General features: G+C 39.4%; 1 protein-coding gene across 1 annotated transcript in view; it reads right to left on the reverse strand.

Moving 5' to 3' along the window:
- Jazf1 (JAZF zinc finger 1) overlaps nt 1–27,643 on the reverse strand; it is a 137,302-nt gene that overhangs the window by 33,670 nt on the left and 75,989 nt on the right. The window contains exon 2 of the mRNA XM_013510615.1: nt 21,046–21,242. Coding sequence (XP_013366069.1) covers nt 21,046–21,238 — 193 coding nt within the window. The 5' untranslated portion in view covers nt 21,239–21,242. The remainder of the gene's footprint in view (nt 1–21,045; nt 21,243–27,643) is intronic.

Below are 27,643 nucleotides of genomic sequence, written 5' to 3' on the forward strand. Positions count from 1 at the left end.
AGTGGGTCTGGGAGTCCCAGGACCCACAGGCCCAGGAGGAACTGTGTAGCTGTGGTGTGATGAGTGTGTCTCATGAACCAAGAACTACAAGTCTGTCCGTATGACTGTGAAAACTGCACTTGGTGTTTTGTAGTGGCTGTTGAGTGGCAGGAGCTCTACAGTGAGTATAGGGAAGCTTAGAGATTGTACCCAATTTAACCACATGCTCTCAGGCTCGACATGACACTTGTATGAGACGTGAGCCTGGCCACTCACTAGCTTTCACATTTTTTCACCATGATCCAGGGCAAATGTGTTTTAGCACATCTCAAAAAATACATGTTTTGTCACAATTCAGAAAACTCCCACACGCATGCACTCCTGAAACAAAACTCCCCAAGTCAATTCCTACCCCTACTAGGGAGTTTAAGCACTGGATCCTCTGTTTCTCACTTTGAAAGCTGTGGTCATAAATCACAAATTAATTTCATAGCCTACCAGAGATGTAACTTCAATTCGAAAACAGCAGCCAAGATGACCTCTGTGTAGATTTCTGGTTGTTTAATTTCTATCTGTAAAGAGCTGATGCTATTTTATTATACTGTTTTTATTATACTGTTTTTCCTTCTCCCCACCCCCTGAAGGAATCTGGGGCAATAGTGGACTTTGTAAACTCAGCGACTTTAAGGGGGACACCTGTAACAAAAGCTATGGCATCACTTTCCCTTCTCCTAAGATTCTCAATGCTAGGGAAGTCACTCTCTGGTCTCCCACACCATCACCACGAAGAACAGCAGAGAGCAGGGATGGCCCCATCCATCCAAGCTGCTAGAACTCTATCCTTTTTAGGCAACGAGATGTTAAATAGTTTGAAACCTCCCCAGTCTTAAGAAATTAATTTTTTATTACCAGTCTTTGTTCTGTCTTTCATTCTTTTGAACATTCTGAAAAAATTTGTGCTGAATGCAAAAGAAGACCACAAAGATGGACAGCATGTCGAGCACTACTGCTTCTTTGACACTGTGGAGGTTGAAGCCAGTCTGAGTACCTGTCGGACAAGCACTTCCAGAACTCTGAAGTCAGTGATTCTTTAATGTCCATAGCGTACTCAGTAAGATAGGCACTTTGTTTTCTTTATAACCAGAATAATTTCACATCGACCTTGATCTCATAAACCAAGCCAGTGGGTAGGTGCATCTTGGAGAGTCTGATTTGCCCTAGGTATGGTCACCACTTCTTCACCTTATCAGGCATCACCTCTCTCCCGAGAGAGTCCAATGGACCGTGCTGTCTGTGTTATACATTTCACTAGCATCAAGGCCTGGCTCGGGGACCAGGGTGGAGCCAAACAGACTGGGTCACATGAGAATTAAACTCATGACCTCAGACTTATTAACACTGCACTCCGGTCACCTGAGCTAACTTTGAGTCATGGAGCTCCAGCTGGCGAGCACTGTGAACAGAGGAATATGACTTATTGCCAGACTGCAGAGAACCGGTATGCAGACCTGACTCTGGTTAGTATCATCCTCTGTAAATGAGAAAAATCATTGGCAAATATTAATTGGGCGTGTAAATAACACTGTGGTTTATTAGGTTAATAAATTCGGAACACTTTCCAGACAAGAACTAGGTATCACTTGGAAGGAGCTACAAATTGTCATTTTCTGAGAGGACAAAAGAGGCAAATGCACAGAGGAAACATCCATTCATTCTTCAGCCCTGGCATTGTTTCAAAGTGTGCTATTATATAATAGAAAACACAAAGTAAACAGAAGTTCTAGGAGGCTGGGAGATGCTATTTTAAGAGGCACAGCTACCATGAAGATGAAGCTACTTTCCAGTTTATATATAGCGTTCCTCATTCTCCAGTTTACCCTTCTTGCTTGACACAATTAAAATGACAGCGTTCATCAGGATGCCACATTTATAGCTTTAGCTAACGGTCTCCTGCATGACAAAGGACAAGTTCTCCAGACTTGGCAAACCTTTTATGGTGATGCTAGGAAATAGATCTTTGTTGAGACACAAAACAGGAAGGAAAAAAAAATCCTTTTAGAATATTTACTACTTATTCATTTTAGGAAACAAGGTCTAGAGATTACCACCGTCCTCCAGTGTCTGTCCATGGAGAACTGGTTCTAGGACACCTTCTTCCCACAGATACCGAAATCTTGTATAAATGACAGTGTCTTGTATAAGATGATGTAATAGATGCATATATCCTACACCCATTCTTGTATATATTTTAAATCATCTGTAAGTGACCCATAACATCCAAAGCAGTGTAAATACTATGTAAATGGTTGCTAGACTACATTATTCAGGAATAATGACAAGCAAAATGTCTGCATGTGTTTAGTACAGATGCAATATCTTTTCACACAAATATTTTTGATCTGTGGTTGGTTGATTTTATGGATACAGAGCCCCAGGACACAAAGGGTTGACAGTATTTATGTATGTGTTAATATATCGTACTAAACTTTTTCTGTGTGTTTGGTATACAGGTTTAGATTTTATCATTATTTCAGGAAAGCTTTTCTTAAGTGATAAATTCTAGTATTTTCTGTTCCTTGGCTTTGCTTTTTTATTAGTGAATACTATTTGTGCATATTTTTATTATACACATTATTAGTGCATCTTAACTACACTGGATAATGGGCTACATTATGATGTTTTCATACATGCATATAATATACTTTTTCTGAGTCTGGCTTTTTTCACTTAGTATGATGATCTCCAGTTCCATCCATTTTCCTGCGTGGAACATGATTTTACTCTTCCTTTTGATTAAATAATATTCCACTACGTACATATCCCTTGATGGGTACCTAGACAGATCCCGTAAGTTGGCTACTGTGAATTCTGCTCTGAATTTACTATTTACTTGCCAAGTACCATGTGTTAGCAAAGGTGTGTTACATTTCTGTAATGCATATTCAATAGTTATTTCAAAAATATTTAATTTCTCTTTGATTAAAAAAAAAAATCTCAATTTTTTTTTTTGTTTGTTTGTTTTGGTATTTTGTCTCAGGGTCTCGCTATTCAGTTCCAGTTGGCCTTGAGCTCACTTTGTAGCCCAGGCTGGTCTCAAACTCGCAACGATCCTTTTGCCTCAGCCTCCTGAGTGCTGGGATTATAGGCATGTGCCACAATGCCCAGCTTAAAAATCCCAAGTTTTGTATTTTTATGATTTTCTAAAAAGGCTTAGTCATCTCTCAGGAAGAAACCAACTCCCCTCCAGGTGTCACTGTGCCGCTTATAGTGGACAGCAGTGGCCCATGTCGCCCAGCACAACCAACTGGGCAAGGTCCTCACCAGCTCAGACAGCTGAACTGGGACATTCTAATTTTATGCCTTTGAATGGTAACTATTTTTCAAGTTTTGTTATTCTTAAGAGGATAACTTTCTTTTATGCACAACATAGCACATCCTAAAGTACATACACTGATGTTCCAGAAACCAAGTGGCTTTAATTACACATTTTTCCCCCCAAGACTGCTCCCTTTGCAAGACAGTGAAATACAATTCATAGCACTTAAACACTCGGCAAAAATTTACTTAGGCAAATTTTAGGGAGACAGCCTACGCAATAATGATCTAGAATGTAATATTAGAAAGTAACCATTTAAGATGGTGAGATAAGGGGCTGGGGATTTAGCTCAGTGGCAAAGCGCCTGCCTGGCAAGTGCAAGGTCCTGAGTTCGGTTCCCGGTACCGGAGAACCCCCCCCCCCCGCAAAAAAAATAAGATGGTGAGATAAGATAGAAGGTCACAGTCATGTCTGAAAAGTATCATTCTGAATTATCTGTGCAGCATCAGTTCCTGCAACTACCAGCACAGCTACTAGCAGAGCTTTCCACCCTGCATTCAAGAGCCATGTCACTATTCTCAAGTCTAACATTCCCATGAGAATCTCTTCTCCTTTGACAGGGTCTCACTCCCTTGTCCATGCTGGCCACTGTCTCTTGGGCTCAAGCGAACCTCTTGCCTCAGCCTCCCAAGTAGCTGGGACTATGGGCATATGCCACCATGCCCAGCTAGCTGATGAGAATTGATACAACACAGATTATTTTACAGAGCTCAAGCTATATCACACAGAAAGCACCATTTTCACTATTTGGTAGAACAGAAATCTGGTTCACTCTATATTTGTCTTTATTATTTGAAAAATTATGTAATGTTGAAAGATGCATCTATTTTCAAAGAGATAGATCTGAGTGGATGGACAATGGCAGGGATTGACTAATTACTTTATTCAAAATTATTCTGTCTCTCTGAAAGTGACTTGTCCTTGGGCTTATAATCACTCAGCATAGCTTGGTTAACTTTTTTAGAAAAAGATTTAATAATTAGGGTATTAAGACAGAAAATAGTACATCGTGACACATGTCAAATTCATATAGCTGCTCCCCCACCTGGCTTCAATTTCTCATGATCGATTCTATATATGTGCTTTCATACCAGAATTGGCTCAGTTTTTTAAAAAAATACTTATTCAGCTCAGTGTAATATGAAATATATCTTTGATCTGGTAAGATCAACCCAACTTATTAGCGATGAACATAAATTAATGGGACTACCCAGTTTTCCAAAGAGGAATTATATAAGTTTGTTAGCAAGGTGCTAAAAGTGCACAACCAGAAACCTTTCATTCCTGGCACCAGAAGGGTTCCAGCAACTTAAGTCCCTCCCTTCCTTTTCAGTGCATTTCCAAGAAGTCTGAACAAAGTCCCAGGATAGGAGCCGTGCGATTCTGCACTTCAACTGTCTTTTTAGCAAAACTAAATGAGCTTAGTGACAGCTTTATCAGTTTTCTGCAGGTTCTTTCTTTAACGCTGTGCAGCTGGGTGTGCCCGCAGATCATTATATTGTTAAAACAGGAGCCACATGGAAAAGCCATTTAAATGAAGTTTGCTGCCATGATACCCACAAAGATGAAAGGGTGTCTCTGATTTTAATGTGCTGTGTTTTAAGACAGTTGGGCTTGGGGCAGAGGCAAAGGGTTCTTTAGAAATACACACATCTGGCAGCTCTGAATGTTCATCAGGTGTTAAATCTCTACCACCATCACACTGGAGGTGTGTGGGAGCACCGAGCGTGTGTTTGTTCGTGTTTTCAGTAGAATCCACCTTATTTCCCAGGCTCCCAATCCAGCACTCATATTTCAGTTCTGGCACTTGATTCCAAAGGAAAATTACTGGGAAGTGTGCAGTGACGAATGCTGGCATATGAGTACGCTCTGGACTTTGGCTTTAAAAGATGGCATTCTTTTGGGGGGTAGGGGGTGAGCAGTTCAGTCTTAATATGTGCCCTGTGGAACAACTTTATCTTGTGATCCTTCTGGATATGTTTTTGGCCAGTGCACAGATTCCTGGTGGGAAAAAGACAAGCCATCTCAGATCTAGGGCCAAAGACTTGACTGTATTTCCAGCACTGGGTGAAATATGGCTTGAAAGACCTTCAGGATTTCTAGTGAGAATTCTTAACAGTGTGAGGTAGGATAGAAGAAATAAAGAGAGAAACAAGGGAGACAAAGGAAAACTGTAACTTTAAAACTTCACTTTTTCATAAAATTGTACTTTTAAGAAAATTACAACTTTAGGACATACTCAGGGTTGTTCATATCAGTCCTCCATATCTTTATTCCTGAAGCCTGTTTGTGCTTCCTAGGCTTATGTATGCGTTCGATCTTTTCTTCTGGGCTATCACACCCAAATCCTTTAAAGACACTATAAATCCAGAAATTAACCTACTTCATAAGGTAAAGGACAGGAACTTCACTTTAAAATGAAGAAACATATCAAAGTGTTTAAAGAATGTTTTTACACAAAATATCTTATATCAAGTTTGGTGTGGTGGCACATGCCTGTAATTTCAGCACTTGGGTGCTGAGGCAGGAAGATCACCTCAAATTCAAGGTCAGCTTGGGGTACATAGCAAGATCCTGCCTCAAAAACAAACAAACAACACCACCTTATATCACTTATGTTAAAGAATACTTCCAAAAATACATGTAAATGTCTAAGCCCAGAATATAGGGTGCCTCGCTCTGCAGGACCTTTACTCTGTTTTCTCTGAGTTACTTTTTTAACTTTGCCAAATAAAATTTGTCTATACGTCTCTCTGATGCATCCCAAAATTCTCTTTCTGTGAAGAAAGTCAAGGATCTACTCAGTGGGCGAGTTAAAATCCCTATCTCTTCTCGTGGGAAACTCCTCAGATCCTACCCAGTGGCAAGTGGACATATTTTTACTGGTTTTGACTAAACAATAACACAGTTAATAGCTGAGATGGAATTTAGGTTTACAACTAAACACCAGTGGTTAAGTATAGTAGCATCACTTTGCATGAACATTAATATAAAAGCATTGTTAAAATCGTAGACTGCAAAAATGCTTTGATTACAGATTAAGCAATTGATATCCTTCCCTTACTACAGAGATTAAACCTGAGGATAAGTTGCCAGGATTGCGCTGCCTATCCTAGGGTTGGGGTTCACTTAGTTTTAGAGGATGTGCCTGACATGGCCTGAAACCTGAAAGTTTAGAGTTTTTTTTTTTCTTCTACAATTCTCAATATAACAAAGTGTTCTTTATCTCATAGGCAGCAAAACATTTTTGGTATTGGAAGATTTAGGTAATATTCTATGAAACATTTTTAGTCATTAAACAATTCTTACTTGTGTCCAAAGGCAGGATTTGGCACCTAGCCCTCATCTTGTTTTAATCTCGCTCCCCAATAATATGTACTTGTTTTATCTGTCCACGCTACTACTTCCTTAGCGCTCTTGGCTAACAAAACTGAAGATAATGGATTCTGCTTACTGTCTTTCTTCAGTGGAGAGGAAATTCCTGAGATTTTTCCTACTTAAACTACTGCATACACTTATTTCCTTTGTTTCTACATGGATTGTTTACAGCTGAGGAAATGCTATTTGCTAATTCAAGGAGTGGAAACTGTAGCCTCCTGTTCCTCATTTCCACTTGAGGCATCATCTTTTATTATTATTTTTTTAAAATTTGAGATGACATTTACCTGTTGAAATGCACAGCTTGTAAGTGTATACTTCGGTGAGCCTGACAAATGTATATATTTGTATAATCAACATGCAGTCAACATATAAATTATATCCATCAGTCTAGAAGTTTCTCTTGTCTGTGGCTCTCCCCACTCCCAAGGCAACTACTGATCTGATTTCTCTCTCCATAGATGGTGTATCATAATTTGTTTATCTACTTTCTTGAGGCTAGACTACTTACTACTTTGGGACTATTGTGAATAAAACTACTATATACCTCCTTTCACCTGTTTTTTTTTGTGGACATACATTTTTCATTCCAGTTGGGTAAACATACAGAGAGGAATTTCCAGGTCAACATTGCTCAGTTTTGTAGCCCTGAAGAAGCTATGTGACCTCTGTTGGTCTCACCCTCTCAGATAGATGGAGGGACAATGATATCTGTTGCCTCCTCCCCTCCATGGATACATTTTACATGGCCCTATGACCTTGATATAAATCTCATCAGTGAACTGTTCGGGTTTTCCATATCTTAAAGACTTTCTGAAACGTGTGGGGATGCCCAAAGTGGGTGGGACAAAAGTTCCCTCTTCTTGATGGTGTTATTGTCTGAGTCTAGTGGTCACATCCTTCAACAAGAGAGCAGAAAGGGCTAGTGAGTGTGCACACCTGCTAGAAACACCCAACATTCCCTTTCTTAGTGCTTTGACTTCCCACAGTTATACAGGTTACTGCTACCTTTACGAAAGCAACGAAAGAGGATATGAAAATCACTAACCAGCTAAATCTTTACCTCTACCATCCCTGGTTATAAAATGGTTATCTGAAATGCTCCTGAATTAATAATAATTAATAGTGTCATTTTCCTCATTTTTAGGTGAAGTTGTCAAAAAACTGTTGAGATCTAAGAACTCTTTCTATATCCTAGATAGGAGACCTTTTGTGTATACTGTGTATGGAGTACTAGGGATTGAACCCAGTGAGCGCTAAGCTATATCCACAGCTTTTTCTATTTTACTTTGAGATGGGATCTTGCTAAGTTGCTCAGGTTTGCTCTGATCTTTTTTTTTTTTTTTTTTGCCTTTTTTTTTGGTACTGGGAATCGAACTCATGACGTCAGCCTTGCCAGGCAAGCGCTTATGCTGCTGAGCTATATCCCCAGCCCGGGCTCTGATCTTGCAATCCTCTTCCCTCATCCTCTGGAGCAGCTAAGATTGCAGGATTGCACCAATATACCCAGCTTACATGTAAAATCCTTATCAAATACATAGTTTGCAAGTAGTCTGTTGCTTATCTTCTCAGCTGTTTGGCAGTGTCCTTGAAAGCACAAACATTATTAGTTTTGATGAAATCCCACTTGTGTTTTTCTTTGGTTGCAAAGACTCCCTTTCAGATGTAGGATCTACATCCATTCTAACAAGGACAGAGTCTGGCCGTCTTTCCCTGGAAATCGTACCCGTGCCCAAAGCAGGTCATTAGCAGACACCACCTGCACTGCACATTCCTGGAATCAGGCTCTCTGAGGTTAGCACAGACCAAAAATAAACATGCACAAGCAGTCATGGCCAGGCTGGTGAAACACGGTCTGCCCAAAAGGGCAGGATTCAGTTAAGAGCAAAAAATGTCTCCTTTGTTTTGAAAGTGCTGCAAAGTGACTGCAAGAAGCCCTAAGCAGCCTGGTAACAGTGGCCATCTCCCTCTGTCATCAGCAGTGGTCCTGAACACATGGGCTCATTTACTAGTACAGGTGTCTGGACCCAGAGGGGCCTCCTGCTAAGTTGGTGCCCTATCCGAACCATCAGTTAAAGTATACATGGCGTTTTTACACAAGCACTGGCTTCAGGTCCTGTCATTTCATCAATCCTTATGATGGGGTAGGTATTTCCAAAATTGTACAGATGAGGAAACTGAGGCTTAGAAAGTTTAAGACCATCTATCTCCCAAGCAGCAGAACCAAGATTTGAATACAGAGTCCTCATATCTCAGGGATTCTCACCACTTTGCCTCTGTTGCCCAGTTCTAGAAGATCACCTAGATCGCTCAAGATTTCCATACAACCTTTAGCCAACATACCTAGGTCTGTTCACTTGTTCCCTACGCTAATAATCCTACAATGATCATGGGCTGTAAAACTGCCCGAATCACTTCCTCTCTAATCTCACATTATTCCAACTCCTTTGAAATTTACATGTGCCTTACAATTATCTAAGACATTCCATAGAGGTGAACATAAAGCTTATAACTGCACTAAAATAGCATAAAGAATAACCCTCTGTGTACCTCTATCATGTCCTAACTAACCATCTGTGCTGCTACAGGTAGACCTACTGTGTGTACACCGTGTTCCCTGTCTCTCCTCCCTGTTTTTAGCCTGCTTCTACTAAGAGATTCAAGTTTTAACTCATGAGGGCTGTGCTTTATGTTTTTCTGTATCCCTAATACCTGGCACAGTACCTTGTAACAAATTATATGTTCAAAAAATTAAGTCCAGTGAAAAGATCCTGCTGCCATGTTAAACAGTGGCTACTTCATCTGGGAACATCTGAAATTGGGCGAATGATTTAAGTCACCCTCGACTTCTTTGTTTTTAAAGTGGGGTTAATCATGCTTGCCATGCACCATTTAGTGTTAATAATGATCAAATTACATGGTGAAGGAGAATGTTTTTATGTGCCATGAGGACACTATTATTGTTACAGATCACCATTTAACTTGATTATTCATGTAAAAAAAAGTTTTGTTTGAGAAGGTTTCTTATAAGTGGCATAAAGTAGTTGCATAAAATGAGTGAGACACTATTTCACTGTTGTCATCTTCACTCTACTAATGCTTTGAGCAGCAAGTAGAGCTTAAAAATAAGTAGCCACACTGAAGACGCTGAGGAAGCGGAACTGGCCAGAAGACTAGGCCAGGACAGTCAGGCAACTGGATGAAAGTTTTACTCATCAATCCAAAATGCAGGTGAGAGGATAAGGATTGGGACAAAGTAGGAAAGCTTATGCAGTGATTGTCATATAATTTAAGCCAGATAATGGAGCACCAGGTTTTGTTATTCTCCGGTTACAATACAGGGCATTTATGTGAAAAGGGAAAGATCAACCAAGACCATTTTCTTAGTAGGAAGATTTAGGAATGTTTCCTAGGAACTACCCAGACATTCAACTCTTTAGGGCAGAACCTGTTAGAAAACCAAACTACAGCCTCAGGAATTTGTAAGTAGATTCCAAAATTCAGTCAGGCTGAAATACTTTGCTTTTCTCTTTTCATTTTCCACTATTAAATAGGAAAAGCTTCTTTTCTCTACAGTCTTCCTGTTTTCTTCTAGGTGGGTAAGGGAATGTATATTTGCTTAATTAGATCTTATCTAGGTAATCTTTTCCCCTCCAAGGCCTTTTGTCTTTATTAAGCCTCCTTAATTTTAGTTTGCTGTCTAGAAACAAGGGATCGGGATAAGCATCCACTTCAACTCTCTTTTGATAGAATTTTGCTTGGTATTTGGAGACTCAACCAGTTCTATGTCTGTATTTCAGAGGAATTTTTACCCTCAAGGAAAAAATTAATACTTTCCCTTTTGAAATGATTTGCTGTATGTAACTCCTGAAAAATTTAAAAATATTTGTAATTTGAATAATTTACAAAATCCAAAAAATGTTAAAGACTCTACTATAAGGAACATGAAGTAAAATAAAAGTTTAGAAACTTAAATTTCACATTAATTGTCCAAACAAGAAAACAAGCAAATGGCTTAACTTCCTTATGTATGTTTCTTTGGTGTCTACCTGATTCTTTTCCCTGACATGGGTCAAAAAATATGTATATGTACTTAACTATTTTCCAGGAGACACTATGCAGTGCTATTATAATCAGCAACACAGCCAACTCTTTCCATGGCTTTTCTATCAACACACACGAACATCTGTTCATTCCCATTGGATTTATCTCTGGAGTCCAAAAAACTGGACCGCCGTGGCTTTTGTCCAGACAGTGTGGAAATATGTTAACCCAATCTAGGAAGAAATTGCAACTACAGTGGTCACATTTTAAAACAGTGGTTTCTACAATTCTTGCTATAGGTTACAGTTACCTACCCCAGAGAGTTCTAAAAAGCTCCAATGTCCAGGCCCCACCCACCAACCTACTCAGAGTCTCTGGGGCAGAGCCTAGGCAGGCAGAATTTACAGAATTTTCCAGGTGATGTCAATGTTCAATCTGATTGAAAAGTCACTGGCTTTCAGTGGGTAAACAGAGTGAGGAGGAAAGAAATTACTTTCTTAACTAAGCTATAGGCACTGATACCACAGACAATCTGCTCCCTAATGATGGACGCAAAGTTACCCTGGGCCTTTCATATAGGATGAGCCCTACCCTACTCCAGGTTAAATTAATTTGATGGAAAAAAATCCATTAAACTCTCTTTTTTTGGGGTCAGTAGTTCTATATCCTCTAATTATATGCACTAAACTAGGTTACTTTAACTAGAAAATGAGTACAGGCTTATTTTAGAGAATATGAAAAGAAATATTCCTTCTAACATATTAAGGAGTAAAAATTAATTTACCTTTTGGAGTGAAAATTAACATCACATTGCACATACAGTTTTGTTACCTGGTGTTTTCACTTCATAATATAATTTGAAAACCTCATGCCATCACCCAGCAACTGCTGAAGTTGTAGGTGGCCACAAAACATTTTAATGATTTTTCTTTTATTTTGTATTAAATTTCTTTTTAATTTAAAGTAATACACCTACATATTAATAAAATATGAAAATCTTCTGTGGAACAATAAAGCAAAGTTGCATAAAAAATAGTAAAGGAATAATAATCATGATACACTATATATCATGATCCTAAAAGAATGGCCAAAATGTTACTCAAAGTATAAGTCATAGACAAAAAAAAGACTCTTGCAAAGAAGAAACAAACAAATGAACAGCACTTTCTTTTCAGAGAAAGTACTAGTACACATGAAAAAAAAAAGCATATACCTGAAAATATTTTGAAACATTGGAATAGATAATTCGGGGAATTATTTGAACTTCTCCCTACTTCCCATTTATCTACTATTTTGCGCTGTTTCTTTCTCTATTTTTTCTCTATATGTGTGTGCATATATATATAACTAATATATATATGTATATATATTGTGTGTGTGTTTGCTTTTGAGTTTCTCATATAAGAGAAACCACACAACATTTAAGCTTGTGAATCTGACTTATTTCCCTTAACATTATGTTCTCAAGTTGCCTCCATTTCCCTATGATGCCTCAAGTTTATCTTTATGGCACAGCAGTACTCCATTGTGTATAAATACCACATTTTCTTTATCCATTCATCTCTTGATAGACATATACACTGTTTACGAGATCCAGATATTATAAATTGTGCTGCTATAAACATGGGTATGCATATATCCTTGTACTATGATGACTTTAACTGTTCTGGGAAGATACTCAGAAGGGGGATAACTGAGTCAAGTAGAATTTCTATTTTTAGTTTTTGGTGGAATCTCCACACTGATTTCTATAGTCGTTGTACTAGTTTACATTCCTGCCAACAATGTAAAAGAGTTCCTTTTCCCCCACATCCTTCCCAGCAATTGCTATTGATTTTTTGATGATAGCCATGATCACCTTGTAACACTCAGCTGAACTGAATCAGCATGATTCTGGGGCGGAAAGTCCATCTGAAGAATATTGCTAACTGGATAAAAGGAGAACTGGAGGGGAAGATGCTAGTGCTGTTGATGTTCCTGGAGAAGACTGCTGTGCTGGTTTTCCCGATATGAACTCAGCTGTTATCCTCGAAGAGGCTTGGGTCCTTGCTGTTGCGGAGCATGGATGAGGTTCTTTAGGGGAGCTCTGGTCCTTACCTTGAACATTGCTTCCTGGCTCCAGTGCAGATCCCTCAGCCTGCTGGCACAGATCCTTAATCCTGCTGGTGCAGACTTTCTACCTTCCACCACTGACATCTGGGCCTTTACAGTACAGAGCCTTGATACAGACTTGCATGAGACATTGTTGTGGGCTCTAGGCCTCCAGTTGGACTTGTGGAGGACATTGCTGTGGGATCCAGGCCCTCAGCTGGATTCTTTATGTCTCTAGTGTGTGGACGGATCTCCTGCACTCTTTTGCATTTGACTCTTTGAGTGAATATTATAAAATAATCCTATAAATTACGTGTCATATATTAAATCCATTCCTTTGTAAACCCTGACTACAACAATTGCTCTGGCTAATGTTTTGAGCACTATGTTGAACAGAAGTGGCAATAGTGGACATCCTTGTCTTGTTCCTTTAGAGGGAAAGCTTTCAGTTACTCCCTATTTAATATGATAGTGGCAGTAGGTTGGCCATAAATGGCTTTTAAGTTTGGGATAAGGTCCTTCTATACCTATTTTCCTTAGGATTTTTATTATTACTGGATGCTGGATTTTGTCAAAGGCTATTTCTGTGTCTACTGAGATTATCATGATTTTGTTTATGTGATGAATTACTGATTTGTTTATGTTGAATCATCTTTGCATCCCTGGGTGAAGTCTACTTGGTCATGGTATATGATCTTCTTGTTGCATTCTGTTTGCCAGTATGGTGTTGAGGATTTTTGTATCTGTGTTTATTAGAGAAACTGGCCTGTAGTTCTCTTTTTTTGGTTGGATCCTTGTCTGGTTTTGGGAGCAGGGTAATGCTAGCTTCCAAGAGTGATTTTTGCAATATTCCTTCCTTCTTGATTTCATTAAAGAGCTGTAGGAGTACAGGTATTAGCTCCTCTTGTAGAATTTGGCAATGAATTCATGAGGTCCTGGTCTTTTCTTAGTTGGTAGGTTTTTTATTAGTGCTTTAATTTCATTGTTTGTTATTGGATTATTCAAGAGTTTTAAGTCTTCTTGGTTCAGGTTGGGTAATTCATATGTAGCTAGGAGTCTCTCCATTTCTCTGAGTTCTCTAATTTTTTGGCATATTGGTTTGTGAAGTTGTTGCTAATAAATTTTCTGGGTTTTGGCAATATTTATTATGATTTCACCTTTTTCATTTCTATTGCATTGATATGTGTCTTGTCTTTCCTTTTTTTGGTATGACTGACTAAAGGTTTGTCTATTCTGTTTATTCTTTTAAAGAATCAACTTTTCAACTCATTGATTCTTTGTACTTTTGTTCTTGGTCTCCATTTCATTGATTTCTACTCTGACCATTGTTTTATTTATTTATTATTATTATTGGGTTTTTTTATGTATGTGGTGCTGGGGATCTAACCCAGGGCCTTGTGCATGCAAGGCAAAAGATCTACCACTGAGCCACATCCCAGCCCTACTCTGATCATTATAATTTCCTTCCTTGTACAAGTTCTGGATTTGGATTGTTCTTGTCTTTCTAGAACCTTGAGATGCATCATTAGTTTATTTGGGCTTGTTCAATTTTTCTGATGTCAGCATTCACAGTTGTAAACCTCTCTTGTAGGACTGCTTTCATTGTGTCCCATAAATTCTGGTATGTTGTACTGGCATGATCATTTCATTCTAAGAAGTGTCTTATTTCTTCCTTAATTTCATCTGTGACCCACTGATTATTCAAGAATGTGTTATTTGATTTCCATACTTTTGCATAGTTTCTGTGGTTTCTATTGCTATTGATTCCTAATTTCACTGCACTGTGATCTGATCATATCCATGGTAAAATTGTGATTTTTTTGCATTTACATAAGCATGCTTTATTAACCAGTATGTGGTCTATCTTGGAGAAAGTACCATGTGGTGCCAAAAAGAATGTGTATTCTGTTGTTACTGGGTGAAACACTCTATAGATTTCTATTAAATTCATTTGTTCTATTAAGGTTTGCTTCATCTCTGCTATTTCTTTATTTTCTGTTTACTTGACCTGTCTATTTGTGATAGTGGGAGGTTGAGGTTCCTAGTATAATTGTGTTGATGTTTATTAGATCTTTTATGTCAATTAGTGCTTGTTTTATAAAGTTGCATGCACTGTTTTGGTGCATATATGCTTATAACTGTTAGCCCTTCCTACTGAATAGTTCCATTACCTGATATATAACATCCTTCTTTGTCTCTTTTGATCAGCTTTGGTTTAAAGTTCACTTTGAAAACAAGATAGCTACTCCTTTGTTTTGGGGTTCCCACGGCATGGAATATGGTTCTTCATCTTTTGAATTTTAGTTTACCAATTTCTTTTTATAACTAGATGAGTTTCTTGTATATAATATATCATTGAATTTTGTTTCTTGATTCATTCTGCTAATCTATTTTGATTTGTGAACTGAGTCCATTCACATTAATAGTTATAATTGATTTACTCCTATCATTTTATTGTTTACTTGTTGCTGTTTTGCCTTTTTACCCTTTTACTTAACAACTAGTCTTACGTGATACATTCCTTCTATTGGACCTTTTGTCAGTTAGCTTCATTGTTTCCTTCTAGGATGTCCTTGATAAGTTTTTGGTGTGTTGGTTTAGTGGTCAAGAATTTCTTTAGGTGCTCCTTAGCATGGAAATATCTCATTTTTCCATCAATTTTGAAAGATAATTTTGCAGGCATATTACTCTAGGTTCGAAGTTGTTTTCTTTTAGGGGTTGAAACACTTTATTCCAAGCTCTCCTTGCCTTTAAGGTTTGTGTTGAGAAGTCTATTGTAATTCTGATGGGTTTTCCTGTACAGGTGATTCATTTCGTTTTCTATAGCTTTTAAGATTCCGTTCTTGTGTTGAATTTGTGGTATCCCCCCACAATTTCTACTATTTGGCATTTTAATTATTATGTGGTGTGGCATGGTGTTTTTCAGATCATTGCTAGTTGAGGTTCTATATGTCTCACTTATTTGTATGTTAAATTTTTTCCTTTCCTGGAAAGTTTTCTCCTATTATTTCTGTAAATAAGTTTTTAAAAAATGCCTGTTTGTACTATCTTCTGATTTTTCATTAATTCCAATTACTCATATTAGTCTTTGAGTTATCTAGCAGCTGCTGGATCCATGTTCACGTTTTCTTGTTCTTTTTAAGGTAATTTTCATTAAATGATCACTAAAAACAGCCCTGTTGTATAGATCTGACATTCTGTCCTCACACTGGTTGCTTCTGCTGCCAGGTAGTTTTCTCTGTATGTCAGTATTTGAATTCATATTTTTAATCTCCTGAATTTCTGATTAGAACTTTTTTATAGACTCCCATTCTATTCTATGCTATTTTATGTTTTGTATTTCTTTTTTTAGCTCCACTAGATTTTAATTAGTGTCTTCTGTAGACCTGCTGATCATTTGTTTCACTTGGGTCATTATCTGTTTAGTTGTATTTTCTTTGAATTCACCAAGCACCTCAATGAACTGTTTTGCTATCCTCATTGATACCCTTTCAGACATTTCTGAAGTGTGGTTTATGATTTCCTCACCCTCAGTGCTCCCTGGATCAGCTTTAGGGGGAGCTTGGAGTTTTTGGAGGCATTCTGTTGCCTTGTTTCCTCATGTTTTTATTTTTCTGTTTGTTTTCTGTGCTAAGGAGTGCAGTTTCTTTGGTTCAGTGCCCAGTTCTTCAGGAATGAGCCAGTACTGTTTATGATCTCCAGACATTTCAGATATTAGTATATAGAGAAAACTAGTTGATAGCACCAACTATGTCATCTTGACTATAGTAATAAAGTAAGTGACAACAGTGGTGTCAAATATAAACAGGATGCTGATGACCCTAAGAGCTACTCACAAACCACCCTTAACCAGAGCAAAGAAATCTATGACTTCAGTATAAACAGAAGCATAAACTTCAGTATAAACCTCTCTCTCTAAAGGTTACACCTACCAAACCTAGCCTCCCACCACATAATACAGACCCTATGATCTTCTTAGTTTGAGCCTGAGGGCATCTCAGGAGATCTCTGTCTTGCTCTTACCCTCTCCAACCATGTCTCCCATGGTTGTCTTTCACTGAATCTCTGCAGTAGGGTAACACTTTAGTCCAGGATGGAAACTGTCCTCCTGGGTGTTGGTCTTGTCCTCAGTCAAGTCAGTCTTTTGGTTGCCACCTTTGCCATTCTATGCTGAGGAGAACCAAGGCACAGAGCCAGCTAGTATTTGGTAGTTTGGCTGCACAGGGCATGCAAGGCAGCCAGTGCTGGTAGTGGGGGTGGGGCCTCTCTCCTCCTCACCCATGGGGGAGGCACATGAGACAGCAGGAGCAGGCAGCACTGCAGTGTTTTAAATGGTCATTATTTATTTATTGGTGGGTGATTTCTGCTCTTAGGTTTATTCCTAGATTCAATTCACTCCATGACCTCTTGAACTACAAACTAAGACATACCACAGTTTTATCCTCTTAGTATTTACCAGTCTAACAGTAAAATGAAGAGTAGGAACATTTCTGATAGGAAATATTTGTCAATTTCACTGGTGTAAATATGCCCACTGTGGCCAATTTCAAGATAACAGTTTAACAACTGGCTTACAAATGGAATATTTAACAACCAGTTATCTGGAGTAAGCTCAGAGAACCAGCTTATAAGAACAAGTGGGTACAAGTGGGGTACAAATGGGTATAAGTGCACTTATTGTGGAAGAAGGTGAACCACAGTTCCAGTCCCTTTGCATATTTTTGTATTTAGAGTTTGGCGGTGTCAAGTTAACAGTAATTGAGGCAGTTGGATGACAATTTAATAAGAATTTCTGGAAGGGTATTAATGGGATAATAATTAATATAGAGTGAGTGCACTGGAAAGACCACATCCCTTGTTTTATACTTTTTTGAGATAGGGTCTTGCTGTATAGCCCAGGTTGGCTTTGAACTTGTGACTCTTCTGTCTCAGCTTCCCAAGTACTGAGATTATAGGCATGCATCACCATATTGATGCCTAGATTGTGTTCTTTGAATAGACAAACACAGGGATATGTCAAGTTAACCATATTCAGGGATACTTCTGTACATGGGACTAATAATGTCTCAGCAGGGCTGGTGTTAGGACTGAAACCAACACCATAAATGAAGACTATAGTTAAGTACGCATAGTGAACAATCCACAAACACTGGCTGCCTTACCCCCACGGAAACTATACTTAGCTGTTCCTACTGTTAAAGGAGTTGCTACACCTTATTTTCAAATAATTTATTCATGTTTGTCTTTAAATTCCACATCTCTATGATTTACACTAAGGGTTGGAAAACTGTCACCTGTGGGCCAAGCCTGGCCTGGTTTTGCAAATAATAGCTTCCCTAAATTCTGACTTTTAACAGAACACATCATGCCCATTTGTTCATAAGGTGCTATGGCTGCTTTCCCACTATGGCAGCAAAGAGGAAGGGCTGCGAGACAGAGATCTGACAGCCTGCAAAACTTGAGACATTTACTATCTGGTCCTTTATAGAAAAAGTTCACTACTGCATGCTTTAAACCATTTTAGGATTTTCTTAAATGAATAGCTTTTTTTTCCTTTACTATATTAAAAGAAAACAAAACAAGTAAGGAAGGATAGGAAATGAAAAAGCTGAGAAGATTCTCCTAGAAACTGCAAAACTGGGTTGAAGCTAAGCTCTGATTCAGTCTGGTTAAGAAAGCACCCCTTAAGGAATATTTTATAAATGAAGTTTTCTACACGATGGCTGTTTCTTCTGACCCTGGCAAGCACCTTGAATATGGAACTTGGAAGAGCGGATTTAGGATGTAAAAATGTGGAATATTATTTATAATGTGGTAAAGAAAGTGACTGGAACCACATTAGTCAAGCAAAATACACTGATCTCTCTAACTACAGGTAAAATAACATTCTGAACATTCAAAAATGTACACAATCAAAACTGCACAGGGTAAGGGTTTAAGAAACCATTTCCTCTGCTAATTTTTAATGTTTACTTGGAATGTTCTCCAAGCAGCAAATAACTTACCAATGATCTTGACAGACTGAAAATGATACATCTTTACCACAACACAAATTAATTCTCTCAGTGGGAAACTTCTAAAATAGGCAAGGTGTCATAAAGATTTCTTTATGTCTGAAGGACAGGAAATGATTCCATTTCTTCCAAACGTGCTTACATGAAAAATCAATAAACTCTCACTCTAAACTGTCTTTATTTGCAGAGAGTTTGGAGGTGCCTGTTACTAATTGGGGCAGTTCTGGTTATCTGGTGTTGGGCATGAGTCAGGCCACATTACCTCAGGTATCAAACAGCTTAAAACTGCCCCTAATAATTCATATACCATATGAACAAATATAGAAACATCCAGAAAGGAGAATTGCAGCATTACACAACACTCTCAAAACCCTGTTCTCTTGCATTCCCTACATTTACATAGTAAATGTTATGTCAAGATTCGGGGAAGTCACTTTTCACAAAATAAAATATAAGGTGCACATGGTGGCCTGTTTCAGGAAATAATCAGAGGACTGACACAAGTGAACCAATTCATCCTCTAGAAGAATGACCATGATCTGTTTTTTTTGTTTTGTTTTGTTGGTACTGGGAATCAAACTCATGACCTCAGGCTTGCCAGGCAAGCGCTTATGCCACTGAGCTGTATCCCTGGCCCCCATGATTTGCTCTTCAAGCAACTGAGAATGAACTGAAGTCTCTAATAAGAACGACAGTGTCCTAAGAAGATGAGTGTGAACCTTTTAGAGCTTTCAATGATATAAACAGCCCACCGTGGCACGTGTGTTTTAGGTTTGCCACCACTGCCCGAGGCCCTGCTGCCTCCTATTACACCTAGCGGCCTGCTCGGGGACTGTCAGGCTTCTCCTGACAGGGCTTTGGAAAAATGCTATTCTTCCTAGCTGCAACACTTCTCCTTTCCCTCTTTCTTCCTCAGCGACATTGTCCCTTTCTTTCCTTTTTCGATTCCTACTCATCTTTTCAGGGAGGCCTTTCCTAGCCAAGTGCTTCTTTCTGGGACACTCCATCACTGAGTTCTTTTGTCTAGCATTAGTCATGATGACAATGGTACATTTACTTCTGTATTTATTTGATTAGTGACTGTCTATATTCCAACTGGGAGAAAGGAAATTTATTGCCTGCTTCTTAGGCAAGACACAGAGTACCAGCCAGGCATGGTGGCACACACCTGTAATCCCAGCATTCGGGAGGCTGAGGCAGGAAAAACTGAGTTTGAGGCCAGCCTTGGGCTACAAAGTAAGTTCAAGGCCAGCCTGAACTGCTTAGGCGAAACCCTGTCTCAAAAAGACCAACAAAACAAAACAAAACAAAACAAAACAAAACAATCACAAAAGACCTCCCAGCTTCTTCTATGACTTTATACCTTCCTGTCATGGAGCACTAGCAACTCTATGGCTGAAGAAGAGGAGGAACATCTGCACATACTCAACTCACAGCCCATGGTGCCTTCTGGTCTGCTCCTTTCCTGAGCTGAGGCATGAGCTAAGAAGGGTAATTTGGGAAATAAACTGAGTTCAAGGAAGACATACTAAGACGTGCACTTGTCACAGATCCAACTTTGTCCTGCAGTTCAGCTGTGTACCGTGGTTGAGTCGATATTCCCACCTTTAACACCAACCCCCATTTTATTTTTTACATCACTCCCACATTAGGAGGGTGCCAAAATCTTGCACCAGGTGTAAGAGAGAGAGGGGTCCTTCTGTTCACCATAGTGGCTCAGGACCTCTCACGAAGGAGGCTTTCTAAATGTGGTTTTGCTCTTAATCATTGTATTATGAAAAATTACAAAAATAAGCAAAAACAGGGAGAATGGTATAAGCTGAACCAATATATGTCCATTGCTCAACTTCAATAATAACCAACACATAGCAATTTTGTTCCAGATACTCCCTCCCCTGACCTGAGCAAACCTAAGACATTGTACTACTTCATCCATACCTAACAGAGAGGACTCAAAATACCTTTAAAGCCACTGTCACATAGATATTAATAATCTACAAATATTTCTTCAATAATTAACAGGTGAATGAGCCAGCACACTCTGGAGAGACCAGTGAAGGGTCAAAGAGGTACTGGATCTGGTTATCTTCCGTCCCCAGCGTCTTCCTGCCCCCAGTGCACCTCTTTCTGGCTCTGCCTCTCTCACAGTGCCAAGCCACTCACCTGTCGGAGTGCTGCTGCGGAATGAAGAGGAGGGGGTGATGGGCGGGGTCACGGGGGGAGTAAGGCTTCCGCTGCTATGGCGTGGAGGCGTGGACACATTCCCTCGAGACACTGAGCTGGACAAGGTCAGTGAGAGCTTCGGCTGAATCTTCTTCTTCAGGGACTCCTGTTCTCGGCGGGCAGCATCTGTCATGAATCTGAAACAACAGTGGGGGTCCGGGGAGGGTAAGTGTCCTGAGCCACTTACAAGGTGTAATGTAGTGTCAGCAAGCACAGTAGCAACCATGACAGACACAGGGTGTGACAGACTCTTGGTCCCAGGGAAGGGGCTTGGAGGCAGCTGAGTCCCAGTATCAAATCTCACAGAGGCTTCCCTTTTTCTATGCAGTAATAAGATGACCTCCCAGTTTCTTGCTGTTGAGACCCCTTGAAGTCTGGCCCATTTCTTCCACACACAGAATAGACCTGCACCCAGGCAACACCTTTGGTTCAAGAGGACTTCTAATTTAGAAGATTCTCTCCAGCTTTCCACCCATCGGGAGCCCACTCCTCTAAGCAGAGTCAGCCGGGGGGTGCAGCGGGGTGGCGGGCAGTACAAGGAAGATCACCACCAAAGACCTGCTAATGATCTGATTTTTCTTACTTGGTTTCAGTTTGGAAATCTGAAAGTATTTTTCCAGCACTTCTGTTAGTAACATTCAAACTTTATTCTTTTCTCCCTATATAATTTAATATCTCACACATTTATGTCATTTGAGATGCAAAACAATCTAAGGAATGGTTTCTCCTACCTAAAGAGCACTCATGTTTTTGTATTATTGGTAAACTTTGTCAGCTGCATTTTTGGACTCTGATGGACTCTGTAGTGAACAGAGGATATGAAAGTGTGGAGACAATGAAACAAACACCGGTGCTCATCTTGGATGAGAGGCAGAATGTTACTGTGACTCTCAAGTCTTCTCTGGACCTCTCTGCCACCAACTGCATTTTGTCTTGTTCAATATAAACTAATCTCGCTGCTATTAATCATGGTATTTTACCTAACTCATTCCACATTCTGCCTACAAAAGCCTTGGAATTTTTCTTTACTACACTATGAAGTTTTGGGAGTCAACAGATAGCTTTTATGCCTGGTGAAAGCTTACAATCAATTAAACACCCAATGAAACAACAGTAATATTGTTACAGTGTCTTAAAATTCTGACTTTTATACTCGGAACATGGATGGTGCCCTTCTTGAATAGCTCCTGCAACACAATCCAGATATATAAACTGGATTTTATATGTTAAACTGAAGTGTAATAAAGATGCATGTGTTGCCATGAGGGCTTAAATGTTTTTGTTACAAGATGGTGATGATTTAAAAGAAGAAAGGAACATTGATATGAAAGAGAATTGCTTGCACCTGGCACCCAGGTACTCATTTATTTTCAGATGCAAAATTGGTTCTACAGCTCTTAAACTTCTTTTTTTGCTCCTCATCTACTTCTACGCAAAATATAGACGCTCAGAGAAAAATGTTGTCTGTCGTTATTCCAAGTAGAACTGCTAACCAGCATAATGCTGAGCTTCTCATGGTGGGGTATATGGTGTACCAGGAAGGGGTAAATCCACAAAATAAAGATGTAGCTTTTTCCAAGAAGACCAACTGCCCCAAAATGGTAGATAATTCAAATTCAAATAGTTTTTCAAATAGTAAAATAAACATAGATTTATTATGACGTTGAAAAAAGTTTACACCTTGCATTTTAGTTAAGAGCATGATATTGAAGTCAAGGCAAGCCAGGGTTCAAGCCACGGCTGGGGTGCTAACTATAAAGTTTGAGGCAAGTTGATAAATTTTTCTAAACCTCAGCTTCATTTTCTGTAAAATGAAATATGGGTTGAATGTACTTTATCTGAATGGCTTGGGACCAAGTGTTTCTGACTTTAGAGTTTCTCAGATTTGGGAAGATTTGCATAGACTTTACCAGTCAAGTATCTCTAATCTGAATATCAAAAGTCTTACATTATAGACTTTGGAGTATTTTGGATTAGAAATACTCAACCTGCAATAATTATAGGTAAGGTAATCCCTTTCTGCATGAGAACTTATCTTTGGTTAACTTTGGCAGCTTGCTAAGATGGTACGTCAACTAGGCAACACTCCTTATGTGGTAACAGTGACCCTTCCTGGCCTGGGAGGAACCGGATGAGATCTGTACATACCTGGCAGGAAGCTAGGGATCCTGATTTGGGCTTCCTGGGGATGCACATGTTGTAACTGGCATGTCCCTTATGGGACCCTGGGAGCTGGGCCTGTGGAGTATTATAAGAACTCTTAACTCTGGTGGGGTGGAGCTTCTTATGTCAGGACAGCTCCTCCTGTCTCTCTGCATCAGAATAGGCTGATGCTGTCCTGTTGGCAAGCCATGGCTCTGTCCTTCATCCTTCTGCATGGACCCCATGCCCTCTGTGGCCTTGGTTACCACATGAGTCTCAGGGCTCATGGTCTAAGAAGAGAACCTGCTGGTAGAGAAGGCAAAAGTGCCCACTTGCCTGTCACAGAGTAAATGCCTTGAAACACAGATGCTGTTATTATCCTATAAAGCGGTATATGTGGTTGTCTCTTTCTATTTTGTCTCTCCCTTACTCAACTCCAAGTTCCTTGAGGAGGCACTACCTGTTTCTGGTTCTGAAAGCACCTAGAATTTGCCTCGTGTAGGAGAAATTCCACTTGTGGGTGGCTGACTGGGAATGGGCTCACGTCTCCACTACAGTTGGCCATGCTTTCCCTTTCATCTTCCCCTTGTTAAACGTGGCTTTACCTATTTGTTTTGAGACTTCATTAAACTCTAAAGTTTCAAGAACATCCCATCCGTATTTGTCAGAAGTAGGCAGATTCCTGATGGCAATGAATCGTCTGAGAGACGAGTTTATAGAAAACCTGATGCAGCAGGGTAAAGGTCGTGATTATAGCCAAGAACTGAAGCCAGAGTGACTTGGCTTTGACCAAGAAACTAGACAAAACCACTTTCCATCTCCAAGACAGTCATATTCTAACACATCCATGCAGGAACACAGGCAGATCTTTCTACCACTGGGGCTGAGAGAGTTTCCTCACTTCTGAGCTAAGCGGGTACTGGTGCAGGAAGCTGTGTTGCTCTGGGCTGATGGACTTTCCTCAGTGGATCCTGACATGATCAGTGATCTTTTCTGAGGCCCTTGGTAATCACAATTGAGGTGGGGTTTTACAGCAGGCAGAAACCTAGGTTAATCTGGATCACCCAGTGCAATCACCTACTTTTTCACAGTAATGGCCAGCTGAGAAGGGATGATCTATTCCAGCTCACTTGGCTGGTGAGGGGCAGAGCTGGTGTCATAGAACTCAAGGATCAGCATTCAGAACCAAACACTCCTATGAAGAACACTTCACTTCCCTGTTTGTACTTGAGGGTCACGTTGTGGTTTTCAAAGTTGAGAAGTTTTGAGGAACTGGAGCTTTGGGCCAGGGGAAGTGCAGGGAAGACCCCTTTGAGGGGGTTACACGCTGTAAATGGGCAGGTGCTAGGTGAACATGCTTGACTCTTCTGGAGCCTTGGATTTGCAGCCCCAGTGGGCTGAGTTTTGGGGAAACTCAAGACTCATCTCCCCAAATTTCCTGTGCCTTGCCAAGCTAACTGCTCTGATCTGGCAGCAGCAGTGTGTTGGAGCTGGCTCCTACTGGCTTGTGAGAGCCAACTGCTTGATTTTCAGGGATTTTATGAACTATCTGTTAAACATAGCCATTATTAAAAATTAATTTATATAAACATAATTACATCAAGTATGTTAAAAAACAAAGACATTTAACTCAAAGTGAACCACTTCTTAGTTACTTTACCACATCTCACTATGTTCCTGAGATTATTTACGTTAATAATGAATCTGCTGGGTAGAATGATTATATAATGTTATGCCACTATTCTGGGCTCAGTGACATAATAGTGATAGCTTAAAACTGGCTGTGGTGGGAATGTTCATACCATGGAAATTAGCAGATTTACAAATCAAGACATTTTTCCTTCCCACAAGTCAACTGTTAAGTATTTGCCAGTAGACCTTCTAGTTATTATTTCTTAACATGGCAAAGAAGGACTTGAATCAGGCTCCTTACCTATTCACTAGAACTAACCAGGAAAGGGATAAAGAGTAAATAAGAAAGGTCTCTTTTCTTTCTTAGAATGATAATAAGTGGCATATTCCATTGACAAACACTAATTTTGTATGGATTTATGACTTGTTTCAATTTTTAAAAAAATTATGGAAGACCTATATGCAAATGAGTATATGTATTTACACAGGCTATTTAAAGAATAATAAAATGACAATTCATGTATCCACCATTCAACTTGTAAAAAAAACTACCAGAATTTTTGAAGTTTCTTGCATGAAAACGTTTCTTTTTTCTAGGAATGAATTACTTAGATATAACTACAGTACGTTTGATTTTTCAGGGTTTTTCCTTCTAACATTGTTTTTCTACACATTCAGAAAATTGAATATTTCTTCAAGGAAAAAAAAGTCACTGGAGACTTCATTCACTGTTGACTAACAGCCTGGAAATCTGCGGTCAGGCAAAGCAATGTTTTCATTTTGAAACCGAAACTGCTGTAAGATTAATTTTAACTTTCCTACAAATCAAAAATGCCTAAGTGACTTTAATTTAATACGGTCATTTGTAGTAATATTTGTTATTGCTAGGGGAAGTACATATTCCTTAAGTAAATTTTCAAGACTCCATTATAAATCTTTTAAATCCTTAGACCACAATGTTCATTCAGTGTGACATGTTAAACATGGAAACATGAATATAACACCACAGGGGGGAAATGTCAACTGCTGGTCCAGGGAGACCAGTTTCAACCACAGACTCAGGAAATTTACTGTATTTGCTGGAACCTGGGAAGAAATTCCACTGCTACCTCACTCGATGGCCAAGGCACCTGAGTCTATGGGTTCTACTAGGGAAACCTTACTTGGTTTTCAGAGGCACTGGAGGACCTAGGAACGGAAGCAGCTACTCAAAACTTTAGTCTTTCTTGAAAAAAAAAAAAAAAAAAAAAAAGTGAAAAGAATCCCAACTCTGAGATGCATGGTGTGGTTTGGTTATTATAGGACTCTGGAGAGGGTATATGGTCTAGAGGTCTAAGCCCTTGTGCTGTCAGAAGGCTTGTTCTGGGGCAAAGTCAACACTCTTACCTCTGGAAGTAATAACACCTTCCTTTCTGGCCCTAGCTTCCCTGTTTGTTAAAACTGATAAGTTTTCATGCAGGCACAGTGGTGTATGCCTATAATCCCAGCTACTTGCAAGGCTGAGACAGGAGGAGCACAAGTTTAAGGGCAGCCTGGGCAGCTCAGCCAGACCCAGTTTCACAATAACATAAAGAAGTACTGGAAATTTAGCTCAGCACTCCCTGGATTCAATCCACAGTACCCTGAAAAAAAGTAGTTTTGCATTTAGAGGTATATGGACATATGGAATACGCAGTTGCTCTGGTCCTTCTCAGCTCTAGCACTAAAGTATTCCAGCAAGAGAACAGTACAGTGTACTTCAAACTTGGTTTTGATTTCAACTCATTATCACACATATATCTGTAATTCCAGAACTTGGGAGGTTGAAGCAGGAAAACTGTCAGTTTGAGGCTAGCCTGGGCTCCACAGTGAGTTTGAGGCCAGCCTGGACTATGTAGCAAGACCAGTCTGAAGAAAAGGGTTGGGGTGGGGGGATGACAAGAAATGTATCTCATATAATGGTTCACTACAAACATCTAGAAAGAGGTTCACAACTTAAAATAAAAATCTCCAAAGCTCTAAAACCTGGAAAATTTTTAAAAGTTTGGTGCCAAAACTCATTGGAAGACAAACCTTGTCCTGAACTGCTAAAAGGTTACTTGTGTATTTTCTCATGCTTGGTGAAAATATTCATATATTTACTGTATACATATTTTTTTTTCCAGTACCAGGAATCGAACTCATCACCTTGCGCTTGCCAGGCAGGTGCTGTGCCGCTGAGCTAAATCCCTAGCCCCTGTGTACATATTAATATATTTGATTATATGAAACAGCTTTAAACCTTCTAGGAGTATCATGTAATACAATACATAGTATTTGTACTGTGCTACATTTATGAAGACTGAAAAATTATCAGTTATGAAACATCTGGATGAAGGATGAGAAATTTTATGTAAATATTTAAAATTAAAACTTCACGAAAGGGTCAACCACATGTGATACATCTCTTGTTCTAGTTCATTTTAACAAAATACGCTAGCTATGACCGTTACTTTGATGCACTGATTTCTTAACACACTAATGGATCATGACCTGGAGTTTGAAGATACTAGGGCAGCAGTTCAGAAGTGAGTTTTGGAGTTTCACTGTCTGGACTATAATCCTTGACCCATGCTCACAGTTGTGTGTGATGGTTAATCTTTCTTTTTGGTGGTGCTGGGAAATTGAATCCAGGGCTTTGTGCATGCAAGGCAAGAGCTCTACCACTGAGCTGTATCCCCAGCCATGACGGTTAATCTTGAGTGTCAACTTGACTGGCTTGAGAGACACCTAAGGACCATGAGAC

This window comes from Chinchilla lanigera, unplaced genomic scaffold (assembly GCF_000276665.1).
Source record: "Chinchilla lanigera isolate Chin_1 unplaced genomic scaffold, ChiLan1.0 scaffold00009, whole genome shotgun sequence".
In the NCBI taxonomy this organism is placed as follows: Eukaryota; Metazoa; Chordata; class Mammalia; order Rodentia; family Chinchillidae; genus Chinchilla; species Chinchilla lanigera.